This window comes from Chlorocebus sabaeus, chromosome 9, assembly GCF_047675955.1.
Source record: "Chlorocebus sabaeus isolate Y175 chromosome 9, mChlSab1.0.hap1, whole genome shotgun sequence".
NCBI lineage: Eukaryota > Metazoa > Chordata > Mammalia > Primates > Cercopithecidae > Chlorocebus > Chlorocebus sabaeus.
The window spans coordinates 132,090,767-132,106,212 of NC_132912.1; the positions used below are offsets into that span (position 1 = coordinate 132,090,767).

Consider the following 15,446-nt stretch of genomic DNA (forward strand, 5'->3'; position numbering starts at 1 on the left):
ACTCACGTGGTTTAGGTGGATGCCGTGGTGGTGCTGGGAGCACTGCCAGGCTGTGGGGCCATGGGCTTGTGCTTCGCAGGAGTGGGAAGGGGGGACATTAGGAAGCTCGACTGTTGAATCGCTTGGGTGTCCTAAATGTGGGCTGTGTTGTTGTCCCTGTGGAAGCCTGAGAGGTAGACACCACTGAGTCCACTGGACACCTGCCTGTCTGGTCGCCCGTTAGGTTGTGGTCCTCTCAGCAACATGGCTGTCCCATTATGTACACGGGCCATGTTACGGGTTTTGGAGCCCCCTTAGGACCGACAGTTCAAATTCTGGAAGTCCTAAGCATTTGGGTCTTCCACATCATTGTTCCGTTTTGCAGAATCGAAGCTGGCGTGTTTGAGTTAGACGGGACACCGGGGCTGCCTGCTTTCCTTCGATGGGACGCCGAGGGCCTCTCTGCCCCAGTGTGTTCCCTGAGGTCCCAGTGGGCGGCTTCAGGGAAGAAGGCTGGGAATTCCTGTTTCTAGGACAGGCCCTGTTTTATGCAGCTGTGAACCTTGTGCTTGGGTGTAGTAGGCGGTTGGCTTTTTTTCTTTTCTTCTTTTCACAGCACACTTGTAGCCAGAGCAGATTCTGTGATTTGCCCGGAGAGAGCTTCACACACATTGTCTCCCTGTCTCTGGTGATTGTGGCTGCAGCCTCCCAGACACCTCTCCCTGTCCCTGCCCTTGACATGCCTGGAATCCGTGTTCTCCCTTGTTTCTCTGACTTGCGTCCCAGGACTTGGCCCTCACTGCTCCAGGAGCTGCTGAGGCAGCCTCATCTCAAAGCCAGGTCCTCTCCCTCCTGGTGACCTGGCCGCCACCTTCTGCTCCTTAACGCTCTGTGCTTCTTCCAGCGCCAGTGCCTTTGCCTGTGCGCGCCTGCCTGCCTTAGTCTCTCCTCCTCTTCTCCACCCGGAAAACTACAACACTGTCCCTCCTCTCTCAGCACCTCCTCCAGGAAGCCTTCCTGGACTCCCCAGGACATCAAACCCCTTGATACAGGCTCTCATTAATCCTAAAGTTCTCTTTCTGAATTTCTATCTCGTTATCATTGCATGATTCATATAATTAGATCTTTTGTTCAACACATATTTGCTGAGAACTTGTAGGTGCCAGGCCCTGTTATTCTAGATGCTGGGGATACAGCAGTAGATCAGCTAAGACTACTCCGGGTTTAAGAAAAACAGGAATTCCTCAGAACATAGACTTGAAATAAGCCCAATTTTCCTGTTCTCACACAAGGAGAAGCCTAGCCAGCCATGGAGAGCTGTGATGTGTGGCTGTGGAGAGCTGCAGTGTGGAGTCCGTGGAGAGCCGCGGTGGGGGGGGGCAGTGGAGAGCCGCGGTGGGGGGGGGGGGCCGTGGAGAGCCGCGGTGTGGGGGGACCGTGGAGAGACGCGGTGTGGGGGGGGGCCGTGGAGAGCCGCGGTGTGGGGGGGCCGTGGAGAGCCGCGGTGGGGGGGGGGTCCGTGGAGAGCCGCGGTGGGGGGGGGCCGTGGAGAGCCTCGGTGGGGGGGGGCGTGGAGAGCCGCGGTGGGGGGGGGGCCGTGGAGAGCCGCGGTGGCGGGGGGGGCCGTGGAGAGCCGCGGTGGCGGGGGGGGGGGTCGTGGAGAGCCGCGGTGGCGGGGGGGGGGTCGTGGAGAGCCGCGGTGGCGGGGGGGGGCCGTGGAGAGCCGCGGTGGGGGGGGGGGCGTGGAGAGCCACGGTGGGGGGGGGCCGTGGAGAGCCGCGGTGGGGGGGGGGGCCGTGGAGAGCCGCGGTGGGGGGGGGGCCGTGGAGAGCCGCGGTGGGGGGGGGCCGTGGAGAGCCGCGGTGGGGGGTGGGGCCGTGGAGAGCCGCGGTGTGCTGGGGGTCCGTGGAGAGCCGCGGTGTGCTGGGGGTCCGTGGAGAGCCGCGGTGTGGGGGGGGGCCGTGGAGAGCCGCGGTGTGGAATCGCTCACAGTGTTGGGGCCTGGTCTCTCAAGGCTCTTGGCCTTTTCCTCATGATCACTAGGTGGTTGCCACAGCTCCCGCCATCACATCTGCCATGTCAAGGAAGGAAGGGTAGGGGGGTGCCATCTGACTTTAGAAAAAGCATATGAAAACAAGAACTCTCTGCAGGCCTTTCCTCACTCATTGGCTACAGTTGTGACACATTCGCTGCCTGTATTGGAGCTTACATTCTAGTGAAGGCGACACATCAAGTAAGCAAATCATGCCACCGTGATTCCAGGTCATGTAAGGAAAATAAGGCAGAGAAGGAAGGGGTGGAGGTGGTGACTGTTTTCGGCAGCTTCTCTGAGAAGGTGACATCTGAGCGTGGTTGTGAGTGAGGTGACAGCGGCCCCTGTGCAGGCTGGGATGGAGACAGAGCGGTAGTGCGGAGGCCCTGAAACCAGAGCGAGGCTGGAGTGTGAGGGGCAGCGGCCGGAGCAGGGCGGGTGGGTGGGTGCGATGGGGTCATGGGGGACTGAGGCTGGGGAAGGAGGAGATGTGGCCCACCAAATTTGGGACCATTTGGGCTAGGGGTCCCCAGTTTTGTTGGCACCAGGGACCAGTTTCATGGAAGATGAATTTTTCCACACATGGGATCGGGGGGATGGTTTTGGGATGAAACTGTTCCACCTCAGATCGTCAGACACTAGATTCTCCCAAGGAGCGTCCCACCCACATCCCCCCATGCACAGTTCACAGCAGGCATCACACGCCTATGAGAATTTAATGCTGCTGCTGACCTGACAGTGATGCTCGCTCACCCGCTGCTCACCTCCTGCTGTGTGACCCGTTTCCTAACAGGCCACGGACTGGACGCCCTGGTTCAAGCCATATCCGATGGGAGTATTTTCTCATCAAGATGGAAATGAAGGGGAGATGTGATCTGATTTACTTATGTGTGTTTTCATTTTATCCTAATCTTTATTTTTTTAACTCACGGAATTTTTTCACACCTCAGTTTTTATTCAGAAAAGCATTAACCATTGTTTGTTTCATATAAGACATGGTGAGATCGCAATAAGTGGAGAACGTTTGCCATTGTTTTTCTACTTGACATCAGCAATGCAGCACATTAGCTTTTTTGTATATTGTATGGACCCATGTATTCATAGTTTTGGGTACCCTTTATTTCTTTGTATAGCTCTTATTTTTCTTTTTCCTTTTTTACTTTCTTTTTTTTTCAGTGGGGACAGGGTTTTGCTCTGTTACCCAGACTGGAGTGCAGTGATACTATTGTGACTTACTGCAGCCTTGATCTCCTGGGCTCAAGCAATCCTCCTGCCTCAGCCTCCCAAGTGGCTGGAACTACAAGGCGCATGCCACCAGCCTGGCTAATTTTTTTGTATTTTTTAGTAGAGCTGGGGTTTTGCCACATTGCCCAGACTGGTCTTGAACTCCTGGGCTGAAGTGATCCTCCTGCCTCGGCCTGCCAAAATTCTGGGATTACAGGTGTGAGCCACCATGACTGGCCCAGATTGGATATTAATACAGTTTTCTTCTCCTTGAAAAGTCAACTCGTACCAACTGTAGAAAACTGAGAAAATGCAGATATAAAAGGAGTAGTTTAAATCATCCTACCTTATTTGATTTTTAAAAAGTAAACTGATTTTAGAATAATCTTAGATTTATGGAAAAGTTGCAAGCACCGTTCGGTGTGATTTACATTTTGTGGGTAATTTTTCTCCCCTCCGGGAGATCACATTTGTCTCCTTCCAGTTTCCAGCACCTTCGTCCGGTGGCTCCTGCGTAGAGGGTGCTGAGGCATCATCAGACGACTGTTGATCATTAGTGGTTTGTTTCCCATTATTTGGTCTCCCTTCGGCTTCTCTCCTGGTCGGGTTTCTCGTCACTTCTCAGTGGGTTATTTCCACAGTCGACCTCGGTTCTGGTCCGGTCTTGACAGAGCTGCCAGAGGGAGTCTCGAAATGCAAACCAGCTGCATCTCCCCTTGTTGAAAACTCTGTGGCTTTTCAGGGAAAAGGCAGCCAGCAGGACCGGCCTGGCCACAGTGGCCTCAGGGCCCGAGCATGGCTGTGTCCCCCACGCCTCTCCACGCACACCAGGCCTCATCCCCCAGCTCTCATGGCGGGTGCCTTCGCCCTGGCCTGCGTGGCTCCTCGCCTGGCGGCCGTTCCCTGTAGTTCAGTTCTCTGTATAGATGTCAGTTTCTCCATAAGCTCTCAGCTGCCCACACTCTCCCCTGAAGTGTGGCCCCAGCCCTGCAGGGTGGTTCCTAACTGCCACTCTGCCCACCGCATGCTAGCCTGGGTGTGTGGTTGCCTGCTGGCTCTAGGCTCAGGCTGGGGTGCTGAGAGGGTTGCAGGGGTGACAGTGAATCTTCGTCTTCAGTGGGCCAGTCCCCTTCCCAGCGTCCCTCCTGGGGCTGTGGATCTGGCCTCCCCCGTTGAATGGCCCTCTCTTGAGGTTGTTGGGCATTGGTGAAGATCCTGATGGGATCTCATCACTGGAGCCAGACGTCTTTCTTCCCGGGTCTGGGCATGGCGGAATTGCTGTGTGGCGTGTTGGGAGAGGGACCATTGCCTTTATGGCTGCTTGTGACCTGTCCAGGGCACTGCTGTGCCAGCCTTTGTGTGTCTGGTATCTTGGCTTCTAAGTTGAGCCGCCCGCCTGGCTGGGTTGCGATGGTTTCACTCCTATCACGTTTTCATGCTATTGAAATTCACTTTTCTCATGCCTGATTTCTGGCTTTTGTGGGTCCCTCCTGGTGTCTGTGATGCCCACATTTAGTCTGCAGGCATCCCTCCACCTCTCTGATGGCCCAGTGTGCACACCTGCTAGGTCAGTCCTGGGCATCTGGGCATCGCATCAGAGATGCTGCCATGCTCGGTGGCCTGGGGCTTCTGTCCTGTAGAGGCCTCAGCCATTGCATTTTAGGAATCGGCACTAAACTAACTTCTACTGTTGCCCACAGAAGAACTGTGCCAAATGCTCTGGTTGTCTACAGGAAAAAAGGTAGTATGCAGGTTTCAGCAGCGAATCCAATTCCATTTCTGCGGGCCTCTGTGGGAGGTTTGCTCTTGGTTGGGGGGGCATGTTCCAGCTCATTGTCATGTTCAGGTGAAATGAGGCAGGCTTCGCGTGCCTCAATAATCAGCCGATTGGATATGGACAGGAGCTGGAATCTGTTGCTCATTTGGAAGTCAGATTCTGAACTCATTCATTATTGCAGTTATAAACTGGTTGCCTTTTTTTGGTTCTTGGAATGATTTGGATGGAGCTGACCTGGTCCCCGCAGCTCCCTGCTTTGTGATTGATTCAGTGTGTTCCTGTGGCTTCAGGCCACCCTTGCTGGCCAGGGGAGCTGGTTCCTAGGGCTTGAGGCCAGCCTGCCCTTTGGATGAGAGGCCCATGCCGTGATGCTGGTCATGGCGATAGCACCGCAGGGCACAATCGGGAATGTGCCAGAGCTTTAGGGTCCCTTGGACCAGCAGCTGGGGTCCTTGGGCATTTCCTGGGTGGAGGTGCTCTCTGGGGTGCAGAGTTGGTCATTCCAGGGCAGGCAGTTCACTTGGCCACACCAGGTTTGGCTGGAAGGCTTCTCCACCGCATTCCCAGCTACTGGCCTCCCGAGTTTAGCTTCTTGTGGTCAGGACCCAGACCCTGATAACCTTGAGGACTCTTCTCTCTGGGAGGCTGTCGGGGCTGAGCTGCCTGTGGCCCTCCACCGCCCTGCTCTTTCCTCCGGATGGAGGACACCCCATCCCGCATGCCCCTCCTTCAGCTCGCTGGGATTCACCCCCAGTGGCCTTCCCAGGCTCCTGCCCTTCTCCCTGGCCCTGTCTCTGCACGCTCCAATGTCTTCCCCTTTGGCTGATGCTTGGATTGGGGGTGAACTCAAGGTGTGGTCTGTGCAGAATGGCATGACAGCCCTTCCAGCCCTTCATGGTGTGTAGTACCTGAAGCCCAGGCCGTGGCCGTCTCAGGTTAGATCCTCAGAGTGGCACTGTCAGGTAGAGGAGTCAGGGGTCTTATTGATGAGAAAATAGAGGCTTGGGAGAGGAGTGGGCAGCTAGTGTCTGACCAGTCCCCACATGGGGCACTCCCCAGTCAGAATGTTTGCAGTGCAGCTTCAGGCACTGACATGGGCAAACCCTTCCTCTCCCAGGCCGTCCCTTCCTGCAGCTGCTCGGACACTGGCACATGTTGGTGGGCGTCAGCACCAGGGCTGGGCTCCTGCCTGGGACTCAAATCAGGAGCAAGTCCCACGGAGGCAGAGAAGCCGAGAATCAACGGTGGCCATAGCCACCACATCCTGTTTCCAGGGGCAACGGTGGCAACAGTGCCAGCTGCCATGCCTGCTGTGCCTGGTTGCCCCACAGATGTTTCCTGAAGCTTGATTTTGGCTGTGATTGGAGCGTGGCCAGTTCTGGTTCCTAGTATTTTCTGAGCCTGCTCCTCCAGCCTTCCCAGAAGTTCTTTGCGTTGTGGAGTAGCCTTTCAGTAAACGGCATTTGTGCTTGAATTAGCCCGTGTCCGTTTCTGACACCTGCTGTTGAGAGTGCTGCCTGATGCAGGCGCTCGGGGCTGGCCACGCTCCCCACCTGAGTCCAGAGCCCAGCCCAGGCCTCCTGACTCTGACAGCCTGCAGCCTTGCCCGAACTGGGATGATAGAGCAACAAATGTGGCTCCGTGGAGAACCACATTTGAGAGAGCAAAACCTAAGCTGGCCTCTTTACAGCCAGTCTGCTGGAAGCTTTAACTCACCGCCGTGCAGGGCAAGTTTCCAAGAAGTGGCGAGAGAACATCCCAATTTCTCACGCTGCCTCCAGATCCCCGTTGTCTGAGCAGTATCTTCTGTGAACACACTTTGGGAAGTGCTGTCATGGATGCTTGGCCTGGATGGTGGTCACACTGGTAATTCAGTTCCACAACTATTTTATGAGCCCCTTGTGTGTGTGATGCGTACTGTTCTTCAGGCGGTCCCGAGCAGAGCTGCCGGCACCCTGCCTGAGAAGCAGTGGCCCCGGGTGGTGGGAGATGTCTGTAGGGGCAGGGCTGAGGCTGGGGACCGAGATTGTGGCTCTGAGAAATGGTGGAGATGGGAGAAGGGGAGGCAGTCACCTTGGAAGCAAGGGCAGGATGGCGATGCTTTGAATGAGACTGGGGGGAGAGGGGCAGCGTGCTCCAGGGGATGAGGTCGGAGCAGAGGGGGTTGGGTTAAAATGTTGATCGTGGTGGGAACAACAGTGATCCCCAAATCCTACAGAGCCTTTGGGAGGCCTGGTCTTTGCGTGTGTTCCCTCTAAACTCGTGCCGACATTGTGATTTGGTGTGATTTACCCTACAGACAAAAACAGTTGAAGCACCAAGAGTGATCTTCTCACAGCAACAGGACAGTGGGCGGGGAGCCATGATTTGCACCCCCTGCCTTTATCTGGCCTCTGTCACGTGGTAAGTGGGAGGCAGGTGGCTCCTTCCACAGGGCTCTTTGCCCTCCTGGGAAGCCTGGTTTTTACCCTTGAGGCAGCAGGGAGGCTGCAGGGTGAGATGTTGAAGGAGTGTGATGTGGGCAGAGCCTCTCTGATGGGGCATGGTTTCCGGCACATCCCGTATCCATATCCTGGGGCGATCGGTTGGGATCCGGTTCAAATCCCTGTCAATCTGCACAGAAAAGGGGAGGTTGTAGAGGCAGCTCTGGAGTGTGACGGTTTAGGATTGAATCTTGAGAGTAATGCTTCTAGAAAACGCTTGTGTAGTTTGGGGTCTGCTGCCCGACCTTGCTCCCTTTAAGGGACGTAAATGCACCTCTCTCTCGTTCTTGGAAAGACAGATGAGAGAACCAAAGTGTGGCCTTAGAAGCATGTGGAAGACAAAGGGAAGATCAGCTGGAGGGCTGGTGGAGGCTTTCACAGGAGAGGAGACCAGGCAGCAAGGTGCCCGGCAGACAGGCAGGGAGGGGGTCTTTAGTGAAGGCGCAGAGATTTGAGATGCATGCGGGATTCAGACCCACTTCAGTGTGGGAACAGAGTGGGAAGGTGCCAGTGAGCAGCCCTTCCAGTGAGTGGCCCTTCCAGTGAGCAGCCCTTCCAGTGAGCGGCCCTTCCAGTGAGCGGCCCTTCCAGTGAGCGGCCCTTCCAGTGAGCGGCCCTTCCAGTGAGCGGCCCTTCCAGGGGTCATCAGGCCTTTTCTGTAGAGGGCCGTAGAGTCAGTGTTCTGGGCTTGCAGGGCCACACTGCCTCTGTCACAACTGCTCACCTCTGTCGCTGCAGCACAGAAGCAGGAGGAGACTGTGTAAGTAAATGAACACAATTGTGTCTCAATAAAACTTTATTTACAAAGACAAGTGCAGTGAGTCAGATTTGCCCCACAGGCTCTAGTTTGTTGCCCTTGCTCCAGCCCCTTGATGTAGGGAGCCGTTGCTTTGTTGTTCTCAGTGAGCTTTGATTGCTGGTGATTGGGTTGGAGTGGGAAGAACCTAGGTGTGATGGGATCCATGAGGACGGCCTTCCTTAAGTAGCCACGAGCTGCTGTGGGTCTTCCTGGGAAGCTGTGGCAATGAGAGGGCAGAGCTAAAATAGCAAGAGCCAGTGCCTAAGGAGGCTGAAGAGGGAGGATCGCTAAAGCCCATGGTTCAAGACTGCAGTGAACTAGAATTATACCACTGCTCTCCAGCCTGAGCAGCAGAGCAAGACCCCGTCTCTAAAAAATAAGAGAGAAAGAAATGTACAAGTGTAAAGGTAGCCTATGGGTGTGTTCCCCCGTATTCCTCAGGCTCTGCTCTTCAGCCTCCTGAGCAGCTGGAACTACAGGTGTGTGCTATCACACCCAGCTAATTTTAATTCTTTTTGGACAGGGTCTTGCTACGTTGCCCAGGCTGGTTTCAACTCCTGAGTTCAAGTGATCCTCCTGTCTCGGCCTTCCAAAGTGCTGGGATTACAGGCATGAGCCACTGCGCCTAGCCTTGTACATCTCTTTAAATGTAAGTTAAATGTGCTCTCCACAGCACTTTAATTTACCCCCGCATTGCTCATCCTCTTGGGCTGGCTCCTAACACAGGTGTCGTGGCGTAGGTGCTGAGTTGAATCTTTCTGTAAGTCATTGCATACAAGCTTCATTCTAAAATGTACTTTATTCCAAATATTGAACAGTTTGTCTTTGGGATTTATTGTCTATGGTAGTTGTTTTATTAATTGTTTTAGTAAAACAAAGTGAGCTTAGTTGTGGGTATTATTTAAAAGGAGCTCTTACCAGATCAGCTTCCTTCAATGACGCATTGGTTTAAGACAAACAAGAAGAATCGGGATACAGTAATTTTAGGAAATAACAGGAGACTGTAGTATTGGTTATCTGCTCTAGGTAATTGTGGTAATTTTCTGTCTTCTCAGTAACCATACTGTAAAAATGACGCATCATATAATTCCAAAAATGAGGAAAAAGCTTTGGAATGCATTTTGTGTCTTAAATAACCAGTACTTCTGTTGTGTTATATATACGACCAGCCTCTTCCATATACACTTTGTCTTAAAAATTGTTTCTGTTTAGGTACTTGGAAAAATGGACAAGGCCTGTGAAATGAAACGCACCGTGCTGGACAGCCCTCTGGGGAAGCTGGAGCTGTCTGGTTGTGAGCAGGGTCTGCACGAAATAAAGCGCCTGGGCAAGGGGACGCCTAAAGCTGAGTAAGTATGAACCTGCATGATCCCGTATACTGCACATGCTGAAGCGGCCGAGGAGTATATGTGACAACTGCTTGTTTTCCATCGATCACAGGGTAACACATAGCCTTACCCCCGCAACCGCAGCCACGAGCCTGTCTCTCAAAACAGCGTGCTGTGATGGCTCCTGCATTTGCAGCTTCCCTGTGTGTTGCCTAGAAGCCCTCCGCCTCTGATGAACCCAGGGCCATGCCCTTCATACCCTTTCATTAGTAGCTCCAAGATGTTTGATTAATGTGTACGTTTACAGAGGAGTTGGTTGGTGATGAGCATTGAACATTTTGGTTCTTCAGCATATGTCTCTAGAAATTTAGAGACAGGGAGATACAGGATTAATCTTGATTAAAAAAAAAGAAAAATCCAGACCAGGGTTCCCTGTTCCGCCAGAGTCTGCCAGGTGACTTTCATACTAGGACTGCTTGATGTTCTGGAATTCCTTAACCAGGACCACTTGCCCTCTGAAAGCCGTGGTCAGACCCTTGGCGCGGGTGTGGCTGAGGACAGCCCTGCCTGGGGAAGGGCCCGAAAGCCCCTTTTCAGCATGGCTTTAGGGTCTTGTCATTTCTAAAAGCGTACGTGTCTCTGTTTTTGTGAACAGCTCCCACTATATTTCTCTAACTGCAAAAACAAAAAATGTAAAGCACTCCTTAATGTTTTGCTTTGAAATGTAACATTTAATTTCCTCCGTTCATTCTATTAAAATTGTAGGTCTTGTTATTTCTGACAAGAAGAAAAAAAACACCCACTCCTATGCTTGGTGTTTCTCTTAACTGGCTAATAAACACAATGCCAAGAACATTAGATAAAGAAAATACATAAGAAACATAAAAATTGATTTTAATGGACCCCTGTCAGAGACAGCCGTAATGAGCACAAGTGCAGTCATAAATATCAGCACTCGCCTCTGCTGTCGAGATTTTTCCTGTAGAGCTGCACGTTACAATCAATATAGTCTTTTTGAGACCAAAAAATAAGCAAACCTTTGAACTATGTGAATACACTCTTTTCAATTTCTATGAGAACCATCTGGCTGTAGTGTTCAGAAAATCACAGGCACCAAATAATTTGTAGGGGAAAATGTCATTTTGTCTTTTAGCATGTTCAGTTGCACAATAAATCATAGAAATTATGTGTTGGTTTTTTTTCTTTTGGGAAAAAGTAAAGGTACAAAGTGAATTTGGGGAAGAAAAAGGAAAACAAAACAAAAACAACAAACATTGTAAGATATGTTTAGTTAAATGCCGGTTGTGGATTATGCAAATAGGATGAAGAGGCTTAATTTTGAATTTCTACTTTATGAACTTTCTGAATCAAGTTAGGATCAGGTTCAGGTGTAACAACAGCCTTGAAATAATGCTGAATCCTGTATACAATCTGGCTGATTGCTCTCTTGAAGACACACCTGTAGACAAACCGTGGGAGCTGGGGCTGTTGCCTTCATGGCTCCTGGGAACTTGGGCTCCTCTGAGCTTTCCTCTTGGGGTCTCCAGACGGTGGTCCCTTCCCTGGTGCTTCAAGACGGCGCTGGGCCCGAGCCACAGGTAGGGGAGAAAGAAAGGAGGGCGTGTCATATATGGGCTAAAATTAGGTGTACTGTGAGTAAGGAAGGAGTGGGATTTGGGGGGCAGCCAGCAGTGTTTGTGTGCACAGTTAATTTTGGTGGGGGGAGCATTTAAAAGTTTGAGAATAGTATATAAAACTATATGAATATTCAATTAAGTTTAACATTGTATTATTTTTAAAATTTAGGTAAAAATTACATAGAAAAATTAAGATTTCAAGTGTACAATTCAATGATTTTTGACAAAAGCGTACAACCATATAACCACCGCCAAAGACATAGAACATTCAAGATACAGAACATTCCAGAAAGTTCCCTTGTGCCCCCTTAAGTCAGTCTTCTTTGCAAATTTTTGTTTCCATTTCTCCTGAGTAAATTCCTGATTGTGGAATTACTGGGCTGGATGGCAAATGTATGTTTAACTTGACAAGAAATTGCCAAAACTTTCTTCAGAGCAGTATCATCTTAAATTTCCACTAGCATTGTGTGTTTCAGTTATTCCACATTCTTGGCAGTACTTGGTGGTGTCAGTTTTTCAGATTTTAGCCATTTTGGCTGGTATGAAGTATTATCTCATTGTGGTTCTAATTTGCACTTTGCCGATGACTTATCCTGATGAAGTCTTGGCCATTCCTGTGTTTTCTTTGTGAAATATCTACTCAAGTCCTTTGCCTATTTTTTATTTTTTATTGTTTTAAGATGGAGGCTTGCTCTGTCACCTGGGCTGTAGTGCAGTGGTGCAATCTCAGCTCACTGCAACCTCCGCCTCCTGGGTTCAAACAGTTCTCCTGCCTCAGCCTCCCGAGTAGCTGGGATTACAGGCGCCCGCCACCATGCCCGGCTAATTTTTGTATTTTTAGTAGAGACGGGGTTTCACCATGTTGGTCAGGCTGGTCTCTAACTCCTGATCTTGTGATCTGCCTGTCTTGGCCTCCCAAAGTGCTGGGATTACAGGCGTGAGCCCCTGCGCCTGGCCACCTTTTGCCTATTTTAAAATTAGAGCTTTCTTGTTTGTGTTTTTGTGGTTGTTACTGATTTGTGGTTCTGGATAGGAGACTTTTGTCAGATGCACGTATTGTGATGATTTTCTGACAAGCTGGAGGTCTGCTTTTTTGTTTTTCTAATAGTGTCTTTTGATGAGAAGAGGTTTTAAATTTTGAACACGTCCATATGTCTTTTTTTCCCCTTTTGTTTAAGACTTTTTGTGTTCTCTGTAAGAAATATTTGCCTACTGTAATTTCTGAAATTCATTCTCCTGTAATTTCTTTTAAAAGCTTTGTAGTTTTTTTTTTATGTTTAGATATGTGATCCATTTTGAATTACCTTTTTGTGAGGTATAGAGTTAATTTTTTCCCTGTAGCTATTTAATTGTTTTAGTATCATTTGTTGGAAAATAAAAATTGTCTCTCTTCTTCATTGAATTACCATCATTTGACCATGGGTGTGTGAGCCTGTTTCTAGTTTTGCTCTGTTTGGTTCAGCCTACCTTTTCCTGTTCTATGCCCGTTCCACGCTGGCCTGGTTAGGTAGCTTTGTGATACATGTTGATGCCAGGTAATGTGAGTCCATGAGTCCTCTAAATTTATTTATTTTTAAATCATTTGGCTTCTGCGTCTCTTAAGTTTGCATATTACTTTTAGAATTCGGGTGTAAATTTCTGCAATGATTCTTTTTGGGATTTCGATTGGGAGTTCATTGAACCTGGGTGTCAATTTTGGAAGGCTAGCGTCTTGGTATTGAAGGGGTCAGTTCCTGGCTTCGACTGGCATCTGCATTTGTTTACGTTCCTTCATTGTCCTCGCAGCATTGGATGGTTTTTCTGCCTGGAGGCTTTGCTCATCTGGCAAACTCCTTTTCTAAATACTTTGTTCTTGATGGTATTCTAAATTAGGTTGAAACTTTTTAACCTTTTAATTTATTGCTGCTTGTATTTAACAACTGACTTGTATGTTGATCTTATATTCTGGAATCTTGACTCATTCATGTATTTGTTCCAGGGTTTTGAGATTGCTTAGGATTCTGTATAAAAATTCATGATGTCTATGAATAAAGACAATATGCATCTTCCTTTCTGATCTTTATGCTTTTAATTTCTTCTATTGAGCTGTCCAGAACCCTCCAGGATGACTTCAGTAAGGGTGGCAACAATGGATGTCCTTCCCTGGTTCCTGGTTTGGGGAGCTTGCAGGATTTCACCAGTGAGGGCTTACTCCCCATTTTGGGTTTCAGAGGCGTCTTCCTCGCTGGGTGGAATTTTGTCAAATGATTTTCATGTATGCGTTGACATAGTCATGTAATCTTTCTCCTTTATTCTTTAAATTTGGTAGAATAAATTTTTAGAATTTTAAACCAGGTGTATACTTTTCTCTTTTTTTGGTAATATCTTTGTCTTGTTTTGGAATTAGGCTCATTCTGATGACAAATCAGTTTGGAAGCATTCCCTGTTCTATTTTCTGAAAGAGTAAAGGTTGGATTGATATTACTTTATCCCCAAATTGTGAGATGAATGCACCTTGGACGCCGTCTGGGTCTGGTGTCAAGTCTTCTATGAAGCTTTCTGGTTTAGTAGAATTGGGTGCTGCCTTCACTCGTCTCGGGGTGCTCCCCCTGGAGCCATTTGTGCTCTGTGTGGCTGCTGTCCTCTGGTTGCTGAGTGACAGTGACTGCCGGGATTTGGGGCAGCGTCCTGCTGGCTCTGGCCCCTGCCCTCACCGTTTTCCAAGTGCCTGTGAGTCCCAGGGTGGTCCTTGCTTCCTCTGAACGGGTGTTTCTTTCTTTAGTAGATAAATTACAGGTTGACCGTTGGGCCTTCAGTGACGTTGCATCTGTGCTTCTGTACAAAGTGTGTTTCCTGCTCCCCAGGTGAGTCCATTTACCTGTGTGTGGCTTCGCACAGGGACCAACGACTTCCTTGCCTAGTTACCTTTCCCTCCCTAAAAAGGTGTGTGAGAAGCACATCCGTTGGGAAAGTGGCATATTTTCCAAAAGGGAAGCAACATAAGCTGCTTTTAAGTTAGTTTCATAAGTGCCTGACAGTATCAGGTTTCTGTGAATGCCATCACATCCAGGAGCGCTTGGCCTCTGCCAGAGCGGAGCAGCTCCCCCGTGCCATCTTCCCGTGGCTGCAGAGCTCTGACCTCGTCAGATTCCCTGCAGTGCCCACAGTCTAATGAGAGGGGCCAGGCGGTATGTGTTTATTTTTCTAATGTTATTTTGGGGCTTGTTTAGTTTTCCATAATGTTGATTGCTGTATTTGATTACTTGAAAAAATGGGCCATATCACCCTGGGTCATACTTAGATTACAAAAATAGTAGCAGTAGAACTTCTAGATCTTGGATGCTGGGGAGCTGAGGGGGTTCATCTTTCACTTACCAAGGGCTTACCCTTGTTTTTCATTCTTTTGTTTTTTTCACATAAGCCTTTTTTCAGAAAAATATAGGAATGTAATACTGGAAAAGCTGAGAGAGTCCAATCCAACTAAAGCACTGTAAAACCTTTTGTATTTGGGAAAATGTGAGGACTACACACAGTCTGTCTTCTACTGCAGAGGCTCTTTTTCTGTCTTCAGGGTAGGGATCCGTTTACAGGGTTTGTGGGTCTGCTTTTGGCATCTGGCCCAGCCAGCCCTTGGGTTGAGGCTGGGTGGGGCATGCGGGTTGGGTCTGACCCTCTTCTGAGCACCTGACTGGCTGGACAGATAGGGCCTCCAGTCACCAGCGAGGCTGGCCTGGCCCTAGACCCTCTGGAACGTGAGAACATATCCTGCAGGGCCTCTGTGTTGAACCTGGGAGGGGAGTTGTCTGATGACATTGGATGCCCTGTGAGGTTCTGCCCTCGAAACACGCCCCGTGGAAAGCGTGAAGATGCCTTTGAGCTTCCCGAAGGCAGCTGCAGCAGGAAGTGACCTGCGTTTTGCCTCTTTCCCGCTAATCTCTAAATATGTTCAGGAACTCAGTCGACCCTCAGCAGTGCATGGGGTCCCAGTTGGCTTGGTATGTGCACCTGCCGAGTCTGTGCTGCCGGTTATCCCCGCGGCCCCTCTGTGCAGGTCGGTCTGACCGGTGCCAGTCGGATGGTTCCTCAAGGTCCACGGGCCACGAGAACCTTCCTGGGAACTTCATGAATTCGTTTTTTCTGACAGATAGGGAAATTAATACAGACACTTGCCGCATTCACGTTATTATAATTGATCTTTCAAGGAGGAG

At 50.0% G+C, this 15,446-nt stretch overlaps 1 protein-coding gene across 3 annotated transcripts in view; it reads left to right on the forward strand.

The window, feature by feature from the left end:
- Nucleotides 1–15,446, forward strand: part of MGMT (O-6-methylguanine-DNA methyltransferase) — a 291,371-nt gene that overhangs the window by 59,849 nt on the left and 216,076 nt on the right. For 2 of the 3 annotated variants that reach the window (XM_007964430.3, XM_007964429.3), the window contains one exon: nt 9,507–9,643. In XM_007964430.3, the coding sequence (XP_007962621.1) occupies nt 9,507–9,643 (137 nt within the window). Of the gene's footprint in view, nt 1–8,817; nt 8,944–9,506; nt 9,644–15,446 lie in introns of all 3 variants that reach the window. The other variant, XM_073019456.1, reaches the window with a different exon arrangement.